Genomic DNA, 18,127 nt, shown 5'->3' with positions numbered 1-18,127 from the left:
AGAGGTCAAGAAACTAATAATCTGCCATGGGTATGTGTGTGGGGGGAAGCTTCCTGGGACCAATGGTAGAATGCAATGACATGAAGGGGAAAGGGCAACATTACAGTAGGAAGGGTTATATGGGGTAGGGAATGGGAGGGCATGGCAGAGGAGGGAGTATAGTATGGGTAGGAATAAGTAACACTAAAGTCCTTTAGAAAATACCATATGGAACCCTACACCACTGCAGACGCTTCTTAAAATATATATACATATATCATAAAGAGATTAAAAGCATTAGCCTATAGCAGGGGGACACTGCCCTTTCTAGACATCATAGACTAATAACAAAACAAAACAAAACAAAACAAAACTCCTCCTTAACGCCAGGAATGGACTCCCTCTCTAGACGCTGTTGATCAGGGGACCTATAGACCCTCAAACAATACTGGCCATTGTTCCTGCTCTTGGTTACACACCAGAACTGAATGGTAATACCCTACTGTGGAAGACACTACATACATGAGCTGTAGCACAAACAAGGAGAAATCAAGCTGGTGCTGACTTCAAAGCCTCATCTCTCTACTGGCTAGCATTCATAGTGCTGGAAGGTGCTATGCATGCTACCGAAAGAAAAAAAAAATAATCATCCTCCTCACCCAGTTGTGAATTCTGTGAACTAAAATAACAACTGGCCTGGTAAGATATGCTCAGTGGTGCAACAGTGACACAAATATAATGGGAGTAACCAACCTCCTTTTAATTGGATATAAGGTCCACTTCCTACGATAGAACCCATACCTGACATTGGTATCAGGCTTAGGAACCTGAGGCTAGACAGCTCACAGGACCCAGGAGAGAACCTAATACTACTTTTCTACTAAATATTTATTGTATTAAACTAACTCTTAATGACTTACTGTTATACCCACAGATTAAAGTATCTTTCAAGCTCCCACCAGAGAAGTTTCCTTATGCAACAGATGGTGATTAATACAGAAACCCACAACTGGTCAACATGCAGAGAACAAGAGGCTGCAGAGTGCTTATCCCTCAATAGGATGCCTATATCAAACGTCTACCTCCTAAGGCTCAGGGTTCATTGCAGAAGAGGGGGTGGAAAAAAATTCTAACACCTAAAGAAACTGAGTTTTTCCAGACAGCTGATCAGTTACTCATATGAACTCACAGCAATGGTGACAGAATGCATAAGCCCCATGTAAGCTCAAACCAGAAAAAAAATTCTAGCATGAGGAAAGGGGTAAGATGCTCCAATCCCACCTAAGGAAACTGTGGCAACAGATGGCTGCTGGGAGGGGAAGAGTCAGTCTCTTTCAAACATGGGATTCTAGGTAGGTTAAGCAGGCCCCAGTGGATGGATTCACACTGAAGGACATTTGGAGACACAAATTATATTCTAAAGGAGTTCTAGAATACTTGTTTATACTTTTTTTTTTCTTTTGTCTTTTTGAGACAGGGTCTCCCTGTAGCCCCAGCTGTCCTGGAACTCACTATGTAGACCAGTCTGGCCTAAACTCACAGAGATCTATCTGCCTGCCTCTACCTCCCAAGTGCTGGGATTAAAGGTGTGTGCCACCACTCCCAGCTTGCTTATACTTTTATCTTGGGGATAGAACTTTCTAAACACAAAATTCATTTATTTCGCATACACCATTAAGAGAGATATTTTTCTAATTTTTGTGGTGCATGTGTAGTTTTGCTGTATGCAGGGACCACACAAAAACCGATGTCGGGTATCTTTCTGAGACTGTTTTTCAGTGAACCTGGAATTTATCAACTCAGCTAGACTGGCTGGCCAGCAAGCCCTAGAACTCCTTCTGCCTCTGCCTCCCCAGCACTGGGATTACAAGTATTTGCCTACATGCCTGGCCTTTTCATTGTAGCTGCTGGACACTGAACTCAGGTCCTCATGCCCATACAGCCAAGCACTTTACTGACTGACCTACCTTCCCAGCCCCTGTATTTTGAATACACCTATATTTTGACTGCCATCTGTTATGAAATCAGGGATGGAATTTTGCCCATATCACATCCACACTCAAATAGTTTTATATTTTGGAGCATTTTGGATCTACTACTACTACTACTACTACTACTACTACTAACTAATGTGGTAGGTTTGCTAGTAGTCAATCTTCTCAGACCATTTTTTTAATGCAATTAAGAGGTACTGAGGAAGAATCCCTTTTAACGGTCACAGTGTTCTACAGAAGCCTGGATGAAAGAAACAGCAAAAATAAATAATGAAAAGCAAATAAAAAAAAACCCCAAACAAACAGTTTTGGGTTCAGGGAGTAAAGGTGCTTGCTGCTAAACCTGATGACCTAATTGATCCCTGGGATCCACACGGTAGAAGGAAAATGGACTCTCCAAGTCATCTTCTGACATCCACGTGTGCACTATGGCACAAGTGTACCCACTCACATACATATGTAAATAAAAACACAATTAAAAAATGTAAAAAAAACCCAGAACCCTCCCATTTTGTCATTTTTTCCCTCCGTCTGTCTCCTAATTGGATAATAAGTCCCTATACAATGCAACATTTAATCTTAATGAGTTAAAAAATGTGAAGGGGTTTTAGCACAAATTTCCATGAACTTATCTAAGAGCCAATGTTAAAAATATACCTACTTTTGTTTAAAAATTTTAAAATACTAGAATTTCGATTTTATTTTAGTGTTTTCACCACACTAAAATATTTTACAAATAAAAAATGATGGGAAGAGTAACGTATATTTGTGCAGTGGAAAGAACAGAAATAGAGCTTTAAGATATAAGGTGTAAGTGGGTCTTGGCAACTGTGGAAGCCATCTTTGTGGACCATGTTTCACAGGTGACCACTGTTCACATAAATAAGTTGAGAAAAGTCAATGTCTTCTTGGATATACAATCTCAGTTTCAGTACGTTGGCTTTATCCTAAAGACTCTTGTAGCTTAGTGTAAGAATTTAAGGTTGATAACCATCCGAAACACCACTTATGGGGTATCCAATGCACTCTTCTGACCTCCACAGTAATTCACTGCATTACACAGGTGCACTTACACACATGCAGGTAAGGTCAGGAGTAGGTAAGATCTTACATAGATATAGGCTGCTACTGGAGCTTGCCTGTGCACCAAGCATTGATGGAAACCTTTATGCTGTAAGTCAGGGTGAATATAATCTGATTCACTTTAAAAAATATATTATTTTTATTTTATGTGTATGAGTGTATTGCCTGCATGTATGTAAGTGCACCGTGCTGTGCCTGCAGAGGCCAGAAGCGAGTGTTGGATCCCCTGAAACTGGAGTTACAGACAGTTGTTAGACACCATGTGGGTGCTGGGATTTGAACCTGAGTCTTCTACAAGAGCAGCCAGTACGCTTAACTGCTGAGCCTCCCTCCAACCCTTCACTTTTTTTTTTTCTCCCCACACTGGGGATTGAACACAGGCTGTTACATATGTTAAGAATACACTCTAACATTGAGCTACATCTCTTATCCCCAGCTAGGAGGCTATGGAGATGGCTCGGCTGGAAAAGTGTATGACCAATAAGCCTGAGGACCTGATTTTGGAGCCCCAACATGGAGGAGGGACAGGAAGATCCCTAGAGCTTGCTGGCTAGCCAGTCTAGCCCAGTCAGTAAACTCTGGGCTCTGTGAGACTCTGTCTCAAAAATAAGTTGCAGAGTGACTGAGACAACTGACACTGACCTCTAGCCTCCACAGCACCCATGTACATACACAATAAAACAAAATGATCAGTCAAGCAAAAAGTAGAGTATGGATTACAGGATGTTCAGAGCAGAAACAGAACAGTTCTGCCCACAACTAAGTCAGATGAGAAAACAAGCCTAGCACTTTAGAGGAAAAGGAGAATTAGGCTGATGGATTGGTCTCAGAAATAATAACAGGGCAGAATTAAAGATGCTTCCTAAGAGTTTTGGCTCGAGCAACTGGGCTAATAAGGGTACCATGTAAGCCAGACGTTGTGGCACATACCTGTGATCCCAGCACTCAAATGAAGCAGAGGACTGCTTTGAGTCCAAGGCCAGTCAGGGGTATATAACAAGACCCCACCTCAATTCTTTCCCCAAGAAAGGGGGCCATTTACTGAGACAGTGAAGATTATGGAAAGAATGAACAGGGAATATCACAAGCTTAGTTTTAAGTGTTATCAAATACTAACTAACAAGCAGTTTCACAGTACTCAGAATTAAAAGCGAATACAAAACCGAAGTTATTGAATCATGTTACCTTTTTGCACTGCTCTGATTTCTATCATTATAGAAAATGGTTCTACAATAAATATAAAATTCTTCACTAGATGTAGATAAAACAGAAAACATCTGATAACAATCTTAGGTAACCTTACCACTAAAATGTTTCCCAAACTGGCAGGGACCTATGGCTAGCAGAGCATCGCCTTTCCATCACTAGGCACATGGTGAAGAACACAGACCCCATAAATATAGCTCTTTAGTAGAACTTAAGATTCACAGTTCTGTGACTGACTTTCCTAAGAAAAGGTAAGGCCTAAAAAATGCTTCGAAAAGGGTCAGATACTAGATATTAACTACATGACTTTCAACACCTGGAACAAAAAGGTTCTGGCTCTAAGTTTAGAACAAGGGGCAACCTTTTCCAATGTGGAGTGCTGGTCAAGCAACTGTATCAAAAGTACATTCACAAGGCTCAATATCCTTGCTCTAGTGTGCCAGTTGTGGTGAGGGTGAGAGAGGGGGGGGGAAGGAGGGAGAGGGAGGGAGAGAGGGAGAGAGAGAGAAAGAGGCTGATTTAAGATAAACAGAATTTTTCTGGGGGGAGATAGGTGAAATTTTCTCTAGATGCTTCTCTAGGTGTTCCTAAGGCTGACCCGATGTATTCCCAAGATCTTTCCTTCAGCAATGGCACCAAGTCACTAAAGGAAACTACTACAAGTAGTATTCAGTTACACTTTTATTTCAACTGTTAAGAAATAATCAAGTGCCAAGATTAAAAAAAAAAAGATGGAATAACATCCAAGGTCACAGACCAAGTTATACTATCCATAAAATACCTAAGGGCATTAGAAAAGGATTCAGTAGCCACATACTGGCTAAGACTTCTGCCTCTCCATAGCTAACGCACAAGAAACAAGAAAAATCCTAACTGCTTCTTTTTTAAAGGTTATTGTTTAAGGTTGTGGAGCCCTGGAAATCTGCTGCTCTAGAAAACAGTTAATTGCAGGGCTGGAGACATGGCTCAGTGGTTAAAAGCACTGATAGCTCTTGCAGAGGACCCGGGTTCAATTCCCAGCACCCACGTGGCGGCTACGAACCATCCTTAACTCCAGTTCCAGGGGAATCCGAAGCCCTCTTCTGACCTCCATGGCATTGCACAACACCCGTGCACTCACATACATGTAGGCAATACACTCAAACACATAAAATAAAAATAATAAAAAAAAAGAAATTAGTTAATTGCTATTTGATGCTGAAGCACCACTCATTTTATAAATATTTGTAGTTCTTTCCTCTCACCACGTGGGTCCTGGGGATCAAACTCAGGTCATAAGGCTTGACAGCAAACACTTTTTACCCACTTAGCAATAGTGCCTGCCCAACAGTTTATTTCTAATACCCAAGTTTTCCCTACAACTTACAGCTTACGGGGATATATATGTAAATTGTGGGGGGGGTTTTTTTGAGTTAAGGTCTCATGTAGCTCAGGCTGGCCTGGACTTACAAGGTAGCCAAAATGGCCTTAAACTCTTGATCCTCCCAGCCTCTACTTCCTGAGTGCTCCGATTCCCAGCACACGTATGTGTCTTTGAGGATACAGAAAAATGCAGAGTCCCAGCAGTCCCACTCCGTATCACTGGGCTCAGGTGCCATGGGAGCTGCTAGAGAAAGAGGCCTAAAATACAAGAACAGTGGAGAGGAAGGCACCAGGCCACAACAGGCAGAACTAACTTAGTCATATGATGACTCTCATTCCTCTCCAAATCTTTTCTGCAATAAAGCTCAAACAGCCAAGATTTGTTACTTGGCCATTAGAGAAAGCAACATGATGACTGCTCCATTACTACATGTTAAGTTCTACAGTTCTTTGAACCTTCTCTAAAAATCAACCTTCTTTCAACCTGGATTGTAAAAGGCTGTTGTTCCCCCACTGTCTTCTCCACTATTTACTAAATGAATGGTTGAAAATGTGCTGCATGTTCTAGATAGTCAACTTGTAAGAGGCCTCTTGAGAAGCAAGCTATACTGGATAGCACATTTCATCACTAATGTGGGATCTGATTTACAATGCTCAAGGATTACTTCTGTGGATCCTGCTATTAATCTGCTACAGATAAAATGTTCACAAACGTTAAAAATATTTTCTGCTGTAGTTTGTTACAAACAAAATGTATATAGTTTTGTAGAATTTCTATGTGGGACAACAGAAAAGCATCTTTCAATACTTCCCAGTTATTCAGAAACCAGTCAGTAGCTACCCCAAGAGTGAGTTTAAAAAAACAAACCTTGTCTCCTTTACAAAATGTTTCAAATGCTACTCAAGCACTGCAAATCCATTTTCCTTAGCTGGGCTAGCTCCATGTAACCACAACCTAGCACCCAATTGTGCCTTAAGCTACTCTGGAAATACAGATGATTAACTCTTAGGGTTACAGATTTGAGTAGGCCCTTTTACAGAAAAGGAACCCACGATGAAAACTGAAGAACTACATTTGCCTGTGTTTTTAGTTCCTTACTATATACAATGAAACGAGAGATTACAAACATGAATGTATACTTCAAATGCTCCTCTGTTGGCCCAAACTGTTCTGCCTGCTCTTAAAAACACAGCAAAAATATATCTCAGGTGTTCCTTACTATGTGCTTGGCTGCCAAGGGATCTGATTTTGCAATGTTGAGGAAATCTCTTCAACACACCCAAGCTACTAGGTTCTCTTCCACCTGGTCGAGAAATTTTAAGAACTGACACGAGTATGTAGCCTTATGTAAGCTCCACCTCCCAAAAAAGTTTCATTACTTTTAACCTCAAACTCAGCATTCCTGCCACCTTTCTACCTATGATAAAAAAGGCAAAAATGATATTTTATGTCACCTGCTGAGAATGGGCAGAAATAAAACTTATGATACACAAATTATAGTGCAGCTAAGTATGACTTGCTAGATTAGAAAACACCAAAGTTATTCACTAACTGAAAACATCCTCAAACACCACCTCAAACTGCTGTTTAAAGTAATTTGGTATTTATGACAAGAGGAACTTCGCTACTGTTTTTTCCCATTTAAAATTCAATCACTTCACAAATAATACAGTAAAAGATCTGAAAATTATTTAAACATATTTAAGGAAATGCTACAAAACCATGAGACCATTCTAAAATCTCTACCAAGGATCCTCAAAACACCTCAACTGAACGAAATCAAGCAGACTTTAGAGTCAAATGAAGCACCACATTTGAAATTATAATGATCTTGCAACACGAGAGATTTCCTCTTTTAAATTCCATTTGAAAGACCACCTGTTGATAAATCCTGGCTCTATTTAAATGAAAACTAACCTATCTATAATGAACAGATTATAAAGAAATGGGCAAACTAGAATTTAAGTAACTAAAAGTCAATATTATAGGGTTAAAAAATAAAAAGCAAAACAACAACAACAAAAAACCATGACGGCATTATGCCTAATCACCATACTCAAAACCATGATGCCTAAGAAAATCCTGAACTTGAAAGTTAAAATTTTATTCTAGTGAGGGTTCCTTCTGACCTGGTCCCTTTGAAGCATCTTAGCTAACAAAACTTATCCTAAGACCAGGACAGTTTATTCCATATCACCGAGGCACATGTGCCCTTCACTGCTCCTTCCTTTTCTAACCTGAGTTTCAAATGAAATTAAGGCAGGAGTCAAATCGAGAGGCATTTTAAAGCAACGTGCTCTTCCCCTCCCTCCAAATTCTCCAGGGTTAAAACTCCAGTTCCTTCCCCTCCCCGTGTTTCACTTTCCTTTTCACAGAAATCCTGCAAAGACCCTATACATAAGAGCACACTGGACTCTGCAGCACGAAGATCGCTAGGTGCAAAGTAGTTTGAAATACAGCCCGGCAGAGTGGGACGCAGAGCCCACCGCGGCTCCGACAGATCTGTCCTCCACACCGGGGCCAGCGGCTAGACGCGGAGCGCGCCGCCGCCAGGACCTCCTCCCCGGCAGGGGTACCTGGCCAGCCAGGGGCCGTTACCTAGCCGGTCCTCCTGGGCCCGGTCCTCGCCAGCCCACCAGGGCCAGCGCGCAGGCCGCCGCCGCAGAGTGCGCTCAGCCCGCGGACCCCGCTGCTCCCGGCCGCGCCCCCGCCGCGCCGCAGGCCCCGCCTCCGCCCGTGCTCCATCCTTAGCCACCTCTGCTGCTGCGGCGTCGCCACCTGCCCCATCCCGGGCCGCCCCGCGCCGCACCCCGAGCCCGGCCGCCGCAGGCAGCCCCTGGCTGCAGCTCCACCTTGTACGAGTCGGTGGCCAGGAGGATGTTGAACTCGGCTTCTGCCGCAGCATTCATCTCGGGCCGGAGGGGCCGCGCGCCGCGAGCTCCCCGGCGCGGCTGCGAGGAAGGAAAAAAATGGGTTTCGCTGCGCCCCGTTGCTTAAGTCACCGTTCGTTCGGAGGAGGCGGGAGAGCGGGTGGTGGTGGGGGGGAAGGAGCACGGGGGGGGGGCGGGCCGGGGCCCGTGACGCGACGGCGGTAGGCGCACTCGCCAGCCCGGCGCTCCCGCGGCCTCCCCGCTCGACTCTGTGCCCCGCCCACCCCTGGGGACGAGGGGCGGGGCGCGGCCGCGCGTGCGCAGCGTGGGGGCGGGGCAGCGGGCGGACGTGAGGCACGCGCTCTTCCTCCGCGGCGCCCGCCCAGAGGCCCCCGGCTGCCCGTTGTCTCTGCGCGTGACCCAGGTCCCCGCCTGGGTTTCAGTTCTCGGCTCCGAGGGGCGGGGCCTGGCCAGGGGGCGGGGCCCGGGGCGTTCCCAGCCTCGCCCCTCCTGCGGGGACCATGTATGCCCGCCCCGGCCGGGACCTTCCTCCTGTCCTACGCAGTCCCCGCCTGTCCTACGATTCTGGTTGGAGTCACGCCACCCGGCTGGGGCCAAGGAGCCTCCCACTGCCGCCTCCTGGTGCCCCCACACGCTGAGCTACCTTTGTCTACTGCTTGGAGGAAGGATGGAGCCTTGGGATCCCAAGTCCTCTTGTGGCTCCTGGTCCATTAGCTCTCCCTTTAAAATCTGAGGAGCTATGTGAGGTCTGAGTTCCCTTTTAACCTGACGCAGGGACTGTGCCTTCCTACCCGCTCTATGGCTGAGCACTTTGGTCCTTTGAAGGCTGTTTTGACTCTGTAGAAAACAGTCTGCATTGAAAGGTGGAGGTTTAAATTTAGCCTTCTCAAATAATGCAGGGATAAGACCTAGCTGACTCTAATATTGCTGCGAAGTGAAAGGCAACCAGCCAAGTCAGCAATCAGCAAATAGCTGATCCGTTCAAAACAAAACAAAATATCATTATAATCGTTAAATACTAGGAAAGAGTTTGTAACCCCCAATAAGTGAAATGACCCCTGATGACGTCACCCAAATTCCATGAGACCATCCTCTTGTTCAGGTTTCACATAGATAGCTGCATTTTTGCGTAAAACTAAGATGCCCTTTGCATGTTCAATAGCATTTTATAAAATTACGGTTTACAGGATTCAAGTAGCTGGGGGAAATCAGCATAAGAAAGCTGTCACAGGACCTGTACAGACTGTGCGTCTAGTTAGTAGCTTCCTGGAATCCATGCATCCACAACTGACCATTGTTCTATGCTGTTTTCTGCAGAAAAAAAAAAAGGTTCTGATAACAAAGTAGGCTTTGTTTATGGTAGCACTTTTTAAAAAGCAAAATTTGATCTTCCAATCTTTGAGTTGAATTTGCTGTTTTAAGTGAAAAAGCTTAAAATGTAAAAATGCTAACATATACCAACGCTGTTAAATGTGATATACACATTATTACTGCCTGGATAATATTACTGGCTCAAAACCACAGCAATCTTCAGAGGAATAGTGAGAAGTTTGGTGGTGCATATGTGTTAGTCCCAGCAGAGTCTTGCAGATCTCTGTGAGTTTGAGACCAGCCTGATTTACATAGAGCTCCAGGCCAGCCAGGGTTACACATAAGACTCATGTCTTAAAAAAAACAAATACAGGAATGCAGTTTTTAGGGTTTGGATCTTAAATGTTTCCTATATAATAGTGTTGACTGCAATCCTCTAACCTCAGTGCAAAGTGACAGTTGGGGACTGGCTGGTAGGGGGAAACCCTTTCATTGGAAGGGAGGGAGGGGTTATGTCCTTAAAAGAGATATTGGGAGCCTGTCCCATTCCCCTCTGTCTTTGCTTTCTTGAATACCATAAGGCCTCTGGAACATGCTTCTGCCCAGCAACAAGGCCAGACAACTGAGATCTGAAATCATGAGTCAAAATAAACCTTTCCTGCCTTCAAAGTTGACTGTCTCAGGTATTCTGTCACAGCAACAGAAAGCTGACTAACACAGAAATCTTGCTACCAATAGAAAAATCACATTAGTGGGGCTGGAGATATGGCTCAGTGGTTAAGAGCACTGGTTGCTCTTGCAGAGGACCTGGATTCAATTCCCAGCACCCGCATGGTAGCTAACAGCCATCTGGAACTCCAGTTCCAGGGAAACCCAGGACCTTCCTCTGACCTCTACAGGCATTGCATGACATGGGTGCAGTTACATACATGCAGGAATACACTCATAAGAATTAAAAAATATATATAAAAAGAAAATTACATACATTGATAAAATAGAATTAGGGACATTCTTATGCAACTATGTTTAGGCCAGACCAATTTTGGATGAATTTGAGTTTAGAACTATGGTATGACATTATCACCAAATACAAAACTAAGATTTCATTTGAAATGACATCTCCTGAAAGACAATTTTAAACTAGAATTTAGTATATTTACTTAGTAGTGCTTAAAAGATCTGAGGAACTGGTTCTAATAGGTCATCGCATCACAAATAAAATAGATTCTTCCTTCCTTATTCAAAGCCCTGAATCATTCTATGAATCTACCCGTTAGGCAATCAAACACAACAGATTGAGCATCCAGCTCCTGTTTTTGGTCATCAGTGTGCTATTAAAGACCTACAATTTGGATTTTGGTCAAACGGGTGTTACTCTTCCCCCTCCTATTTTCCAGATAGCCTCTGATGCACTTTGTGTTTGAAGGTTACCACAGATATTCCAGTCTGATGGAATTTCACCTCAGGGAAAACAAAAACCAAAAATAGTGGAGAAGTAGGTATGGAACTCTCAAATCTCCAAACCCTGACTGCTCATCTCTTCCATCATCAACTTCCTGGTTCATCAGCTAGCAACAGCTGTCACAGAGGTGGGTGTACAACAGGAGCTTTATTAAAATTAAACTCAGATCTTCTCCTTATTTAAATAAAATAAATCTCCTAGAATTCTAATTTCCCAAGAAAAAGCCTCGTTTACCAAAAGGCATAGTCTTCTTTGATGTCTTAACGGTGCTGTGCTATCCTGATCCACTGTTTGATGGCAATACTGAGTTGATCTATCTGATGTTAAACTCCCCTGCAAAGCTCGCACCCTGTAGGACTTCTTCCCATTCTGTGTATGACGTTTCTCTTGATTTCCCTGTCTCTTTAGTTATGTTTTTGTTTTCCTGTATATTTTAATATTTTTTCTAATTCCAACCAAATAAAATGGGAAATAAATATAGAAAGCAAAGCCAAAATGTTTAGTTTCAGGGTTTAGTTATCACTAGAAATTTTATGGATAGTTACTTAAGACTCAGTAGTCGTGCCGGGCGTGGTAGCGCACTCCTTTAATCCCAGCACTCATGAGGCAGAGGCAGGCAGATCTCTATGAGTTCAAGGCCAGCCTGATCTACATAGTGAGTTCCATGACAGCTGGGGCTACAGGGAGACCCTGTCTCAAAAAGACCAAAAAAATAAAATAAGAAAGACTCAGCAGTCTAAATCAATGGCTGAGAGTAAGGTTTTTAGAAATATTAGAGGATGTCATGATCTTTTAATTTAGTGCATTCCTAAATGAGATATGCTTATCATGAAATGAGTATTAATGGTACCCAGATATGCATTTCAAGTTTAATAATTATATATTTTTAAGAAGTATTAGAAAAAAATGTAACTTGCATAACAGCCTGATTTTCTTTGGGTATTTTTACTTAGGATGAATCAAAAGTAAGAGGATATTCAGATGGGTGAGACATGTTTTCTTTGACTTTCTCCAGCTTTTATACTCAGTGGCATGTGACTGATTTTTCTGAAGAAGCTAAACATGAAAAACTAAATGTCTGTGAATTCAATATGAAATTCTAGGAAAAGAAAAAGTATCTGAAAAGAAAGCAGATCAGTGGTTGTCAGAGCCTGAAGTTAAGGGAAGCAGATTAACTGGAAAGGGATACCAAGAGTCTTTTTTGTGTGAGGGACATACTATATGGAATAATAGTTATACAACTTCATACATTTGCCAGCATTCATTGAATTCCACACTTAAAATTCATGAATTATAAATAAATTCTATGTTAAAAGTGGAACTAAAAAGACCTTTCTTCTTGACATGATTCTAAATATTTTCTCCTCTTCTCCTGCCCTGGGTTTTTATGTTTCTGTTTTCATGTTTATTGTTTGTACGATTAGGCAATGAACATCATTTTGCCCTTATTAGAGAAAGAATGTTCTTGAAAAGTTGCTGAGTGTTCATAATAACCCAATGTCAAAAGAGTGAAAATTCCTGCTAATGAGTAGAAATCAGAGAAGAGAACCAATCCCAAGGTGATTCAGTCCAAGAGGAATGTGTAAGCACCTTGCAGTACTGTACCACAGAAGAAGCACCAAGGACTCCATGTGGATGTTCTGTTAGCTTTGATTATTTTCCTAAGCAGCTGTGACATGATTGGCATCTGTGTGTGGGGAGACAGAATCACAGAGTTAATTCATTATCCCTAAGAAACTCAGCATTTGATTGTGAAGTCAATATAAGGTTTTGTGAGGATATAACCCTTCTCTCCAGGAATAACTTTTGCAGAGCAACTAAGGCTTGGATAAAGAACACTTACCCAAGTTTTCATGACTCCTACTCCCACAGAGCAAGAACTGCTCCACACTTGAAACCACAGCAGCAGTCCATTCCTCGATCACTACGTCATGCTTTCTCCTTCACTCACTCCCCTCCTTGTACACCTAACTTTGTTCTTAACACCTTTGTCTCTAGACCAGAATTTTCCCCAATATGACTTGGCTTCTATGCTTGGCGTGTGGGTTAGACTGTTGGCACCGTGGTAAATACTGGAGATACATGATTTAAAAGAAGGAAGATTTATTTTGGCTTATCGTTTCCAAGTTTTCAGCCCATGATCACTTGGTCTCATGTTTCTGGGCCTGTAGTTGGGGAGTATATCATGGTGGATTATGTGGTGGAGGGGGGAGAGGAGGATGGGGTCAAGGACAAGGTATGTCCCCCAAGAACATGGCCTCAGTTACCTAATTCCTGTAGCTAGGTCCCATATCATAACATTTCTACCCCCTCTCAAAATAGTACCACCAGCTGACAAGCCTTCAACATATGAGCCAGTAGAGGGCATTTTATAATTAAAACATAACCTATCCCTTGCCCTGCGGATTCATGTTCCTCTCATAACACAAAATGCATTTATTCCATCTCCAAGAGTCCCCAGTGTCTTGACATTTCCAGTGTTTCTCAAAAGCTCAAGTCCAAATTCCCTTCAGAGCTCAAGACAAACTTTTAGCTTTCAAGATACAATGGCATATGGTAAGCATTCCTACTCTGAAAAGGAGAAATGGGGGTATAGAAAGGAGGGTTAGGATTAAAGCCAAACAGGCACAGCAAAGCAAACATTAAATCCTAGATCTCCATGCCTGGCATCTGGGGATACATGTTGATATGCTGTGAACCCCACAGGGCTTGGAGAGCCTGCATGACTGCTTTCTTGGCTGGCTCTGCACTCTGCCTGCATCTTACCTTGGCAAATGTTCCATGTACCTGACCTCTTTCTGCTGTATTTTTATAGCTTTATTCATATAGCATGTATGTCATCCTTAACTTTTTTGTTGCTGTGATAAAACACCATGACCCAAGCAACTTATGGAAGAAAGAATTTATTTTGGCTTCAGTTCCACAGGGAGAGTCTACATGGTAGGGAGGTGTGGCAGCAAGCAACAGGAGCTGTTGGGTTGATCTCAACCCTGTCACACATTGCTTGGCTTCTTGGGCTTTCCTTTGAAATTTTGGTGGAAGCCTCTGTGATCCCATGCCTGTTGCATTCTACACGTCTACACAACCAGCACCTTGTGGACAGCACAAAGGTCTGTCCTTTGCTGTAGCAGTAACTGGGTTCCTTTGACCATGGCAACAGGAGTCCCTAAGGATCAGGACAACCAAGCATGGTGAAACAAATCCTGGGGACATTTCCTATGTGATCTCATGTGGCGAATCGCTTGCCTCCATGGTGCTTCTTAAGGGAAGCCTCGGTAGTGTTCTCAAGGGAAAACATTTTAAATGATCTTACGGGGCTGGAGAGATGGCTCAGAGGTTAAGAGCACTGGCTGTTGCAGAAGACCTGGCAAATCCCAGCACCCACATGGCTTTTAACAACTGTCTGTAATTCCAGCTCCAGGGGATCTGATACCCTCTTTGGTCCTCCATGGGCATTGCACGACATGGGTGCACTTTACAAACATGCGGGCGATACACTCATACACATAAAATAAAAACAAATAAGTCAAAACAAAATTTTAAATGATCTTACACTTTCATACTCTAGTACCCAGTTGGTGGAATGAAGCCAGTTTCTAAAATGTCCCCAAGGTAATCTTTTTCCTACTGCTCCAAGCAGAATGCTTGGCTTTATAATTGCGCTAATGTCTTTAGCAACTGTACTCTCCTTGTCCACAACCTTGAGCTTGCTCCCTTTCTGGATAGATTGCATACTTTTAATTCTTTCTTCTCTGCATTCTGCATCTTATTCTTAATGTAAATTTACCTAAAAGTGTGGAGTGGCACAGTTGTATTTTATAGATCTTGGCTAAAAATACCAGTAAACGGAAAGAAAAGTTGGTCCTTCTGTCCCTTAGATATTATCTCTCATTCTTCCTGCTTTGAAACTTGGAGAGAGGGTGCTTTCTCCAAAGGAAGGTGAACTCTACCACTTCACAATTTCCTTTTGCTACTGGGTTTGGTGTCTTCTGTCTCCTCCTTTGTTAGTCTAATTCTCTCCCCATTCTGGTTCTGCTGCCTCCAAAGAATTTTTGATGATTTCTTCTGAAAGCCCAAGCTTTAAGGCAAACAAAGCCCCTGGGGGCCTTTTGGGTAGTTCAGCATCTACTTGCACAAGCAACACAGATGAGTATCTCTCTCCTTCCCTTTTCCCATATCCTTACTCCACTTAAATTTTGCTACTTTAAAAGCAACTTAGAAGGCCATGTTTACTCCTTATACAGGCTCAGAAAAATGTGTGTAGGCTAGCAGTGGGCCAGCAGAAATGTTTGTACTTTTTTTCCAGAGTGACTGTTAGTATCTCTGAGAAGTCACAGAACTGTGACTTATGCACTCATTGAACTAATTTCATTTCTTTATAATCTTACATCACTGTGCCCATTAGATACTTATACTGAAACTAACGCAGTTTTGATCTCATCAGTGAGTTCTTAAGTAGAATCTAGAAATTATTTTTTCTATTTTTAAAAATATGTGTGTGGGTGTGATCGGATACACATGCATGCGTGTTGTTTAGAGGTCAGAGGACAATCTCAGATGTTGCTATTCATGGCTACTATCCACCTTCATTTGTTGAGACAGAGTCTCTCGTTGGCCCACCCCTGCCCCCGCCTCCCCAGTACTAGGATTATAAACATATACCATCCTACCTGCAGTTTGGCTTTTTTTTTTTTTTTTGTCTTTTTCTGGGGACCAAGCTCAGCTGCCAAACTCTGATTGAGCTATCTACTCGGCCCCTTTGTGTTTTGTTTTTTTAAAAAAAATTTTTATTATTTTTATTTTATGTGTATATGTGTATTGCCTGCGTGTAGGTAAGTGTACCCGTGTTGTGCAATGCCTGTGGAGGACAGAAGAGGCTGTCGGATCCCCTGGGACTGGAGTTATGGACAGTTGCCAGCTGCCATGTGGGTGCTGGGATTTGAACCTGGGTCTTCTGCAAGAACAACCAGTGTTCTTAACTACTGAGCCATCTCTCCAGCCCCCTATGTGTTGTTTTTTGAAGACAGAATCAGGCTGGTCTGGAACTCACTATGTGTCCCAGACAGTCCTCAAACTCATGACAATCCTCCTGCCTTCACCTTTTGAGTGCTGGTATTAGAGGCATGAGCCACCATGACTGGATAGCTATGTTTTTAAAAAAATGTTTTATTTATTATTTTTATTGCCTTCATCTGTGTAAGTGCACCCATGTCATGCAATGCCCATGGAGGTCAGAAGAGGGCATCATATTCCCTGGAGCCAGAATTATTAGCCACCATGTGGGTGCTGTGAATCAAACCTTAGGTCCTCTGCAAGAACAGCCAGTGCTCTTTTTTTCTCTTTTTTTATTTTTCTTTTTTTTTCTTTTTGGTCTTTTTGAGACAGGATCTCCCTGTAGCCCCCAACTGGTCTCACTGTATAGACCAGGTTGGCCTTGAACTCACAGAGATCTGCCTGCCTCTGCCCCCCAAGTGCTGGGACTAAAGGTATCACCATACCCAGCCTACAGCCAGTGCTCTTAACTCCTGAGCTATCTCCAGCCCCTAGATAGCTATGTTTTAATGCATTACAGTCTTAAAAATTAATGTGAGCATCTGTTCAATAAATTTTTACTACTATCACCTGAAAGCATTCATTAGGCATTTAATTCATGTAATACCATACTATCTGGCATATAAACAAAGCAATGTAACACGTTTTGCTAAGAGATTTAACACTAAATATATAGATAGTAGTTGATTAAAATATGATAGTTATCACTGATGGAGAGAGGCCAAATTCAAGAGGGGTTCAAAGAGAAGGCTATATCTTAGAAGACCTTCAATTATGCTGGTGCATAACATACTGCTGTGGTTTGGATAAATGTCCACAGTGGTCTGTGTGTTAAAGGAGTGGTTCCCAGTCCATGGCCCTGTTAGGAGTTGGTGTAACCTTGAAGAGGTAGGGCCTAGTGTCCCAACCGCAACACGTCTCGCCGGCAAGAACGACGCGGAGGACAAAACAGGATCCTTCTGCAGCAAGGTTTATTTCTTAACTTCTGTTACAGCAAGCTTGCTTCTTTGCAGCGAAGACCCTGAAGGTCTGTACAGCAGTTTCTTTTATAGCCTAAAGGTCCCATCTACTACGTGTAAATCATGGATTGGTTGACATTTGCCAGGTCATATCACGCCATCGGCAGGGCAGGCGCCTTTGTGTTGGAAAACACGCCCCTTCGAGATGGGCTGGATGTTTTTCAGTTAGAACCGGCCGGATGCCGGCGCCATCTTGTAATGGCGTTGTCACGGGCGAGTGCCCACACTTGTCTCCCATCCATCTGTCAGGGAGGGGCAGGAAGGTGACCAGCCCACTGCTGAGGTCACCTACAGGAGCCAGAGTTCCTCACCTCTCCCTCAGAGGTCCATCTTTCCACTACTGAGCTGGCCCCTGACAGACCCACTCACCTGAGCACACAGGGCCTAGGGAGTTGGGATATCACCATGGAGCATGTGGGGGGTGCAGAATCCCCAGGGTGCATCTTCCCCCCTCTCTAAGAAGCGCCACCTTACACACCTTTGCCTTGCAGAAGGAGCTCTTTCTCCAGCTCCTCAGCTCTGTGGGTTTGCCTGCCCCAATCTGGTCCTACTTCTTTGACTTTGTTTTTTATTAATGTGTATGAGTGTCTTGCCTATACGTGTATAAGTGCACCTGTGTTGTACAGTCCCGAGGAGGTCAGAAGAGAGTGTTGGATCCCCTGGAACTGGCGTTATAGACATTTATTAGCTGCTATGTGGTGCTGGGAATTGAACCCCAGTCCTCTGTAAGAGCACTCTTAACCCCTGAGTCATCTCTCCAGCTCCTC

General features: G+C 43.2%; 1 protein-coding gene across 2 annotated transcripts in view; it reads right to left on the bottom strand.

Annotated features, from left to right (window-relative positions):
* The window catches only part of Nampt (nicotinamide phosphoribosyltransferase), a 35,373-nt gene extending 26,701 nt beyond the window's left edge, over positions 1–8,672 (bottom strand). The window contains exon 1 of one of the 2 annotated variants that reach the window (XM_029562330.1): positions 8,435–8,672. In XM_029562330.1, the coding sequence (XP_029418190.1) occupies positions 8,435–8,530 (96 nt within the window). In that variant the 5' untranslated portion in view covers positions 8,531–8,672. The remainder of the gene's footprint in view (positions 1–8,434) is intronic. The other variant, XM_008830730.3, reaches the window with a different exon arrangement.
* Positions 8,673–18,127: the final 9,455 nt, after the last annotated feature.

This window comes from Nannospalax galili, unplaced genomic scaffold, assembly GCF_000622305.1.
Source record: "Nannospalax galili isolate Female #2095 unplaced genomic scaffold, S.galili_v1.0 scaffold312, whole genome shotgun sequence".
Lineage (NCBI taxonomy): Eukaryota > Metazoa > Chordata > Mammalia > Rodentia > Spalacidae > Nannospalax > Nannospalax galili.
Note: the sequence above shows the minus strand (reverse complement) of the source record. Positions and strands in the feature narration are given on the sequence as shown.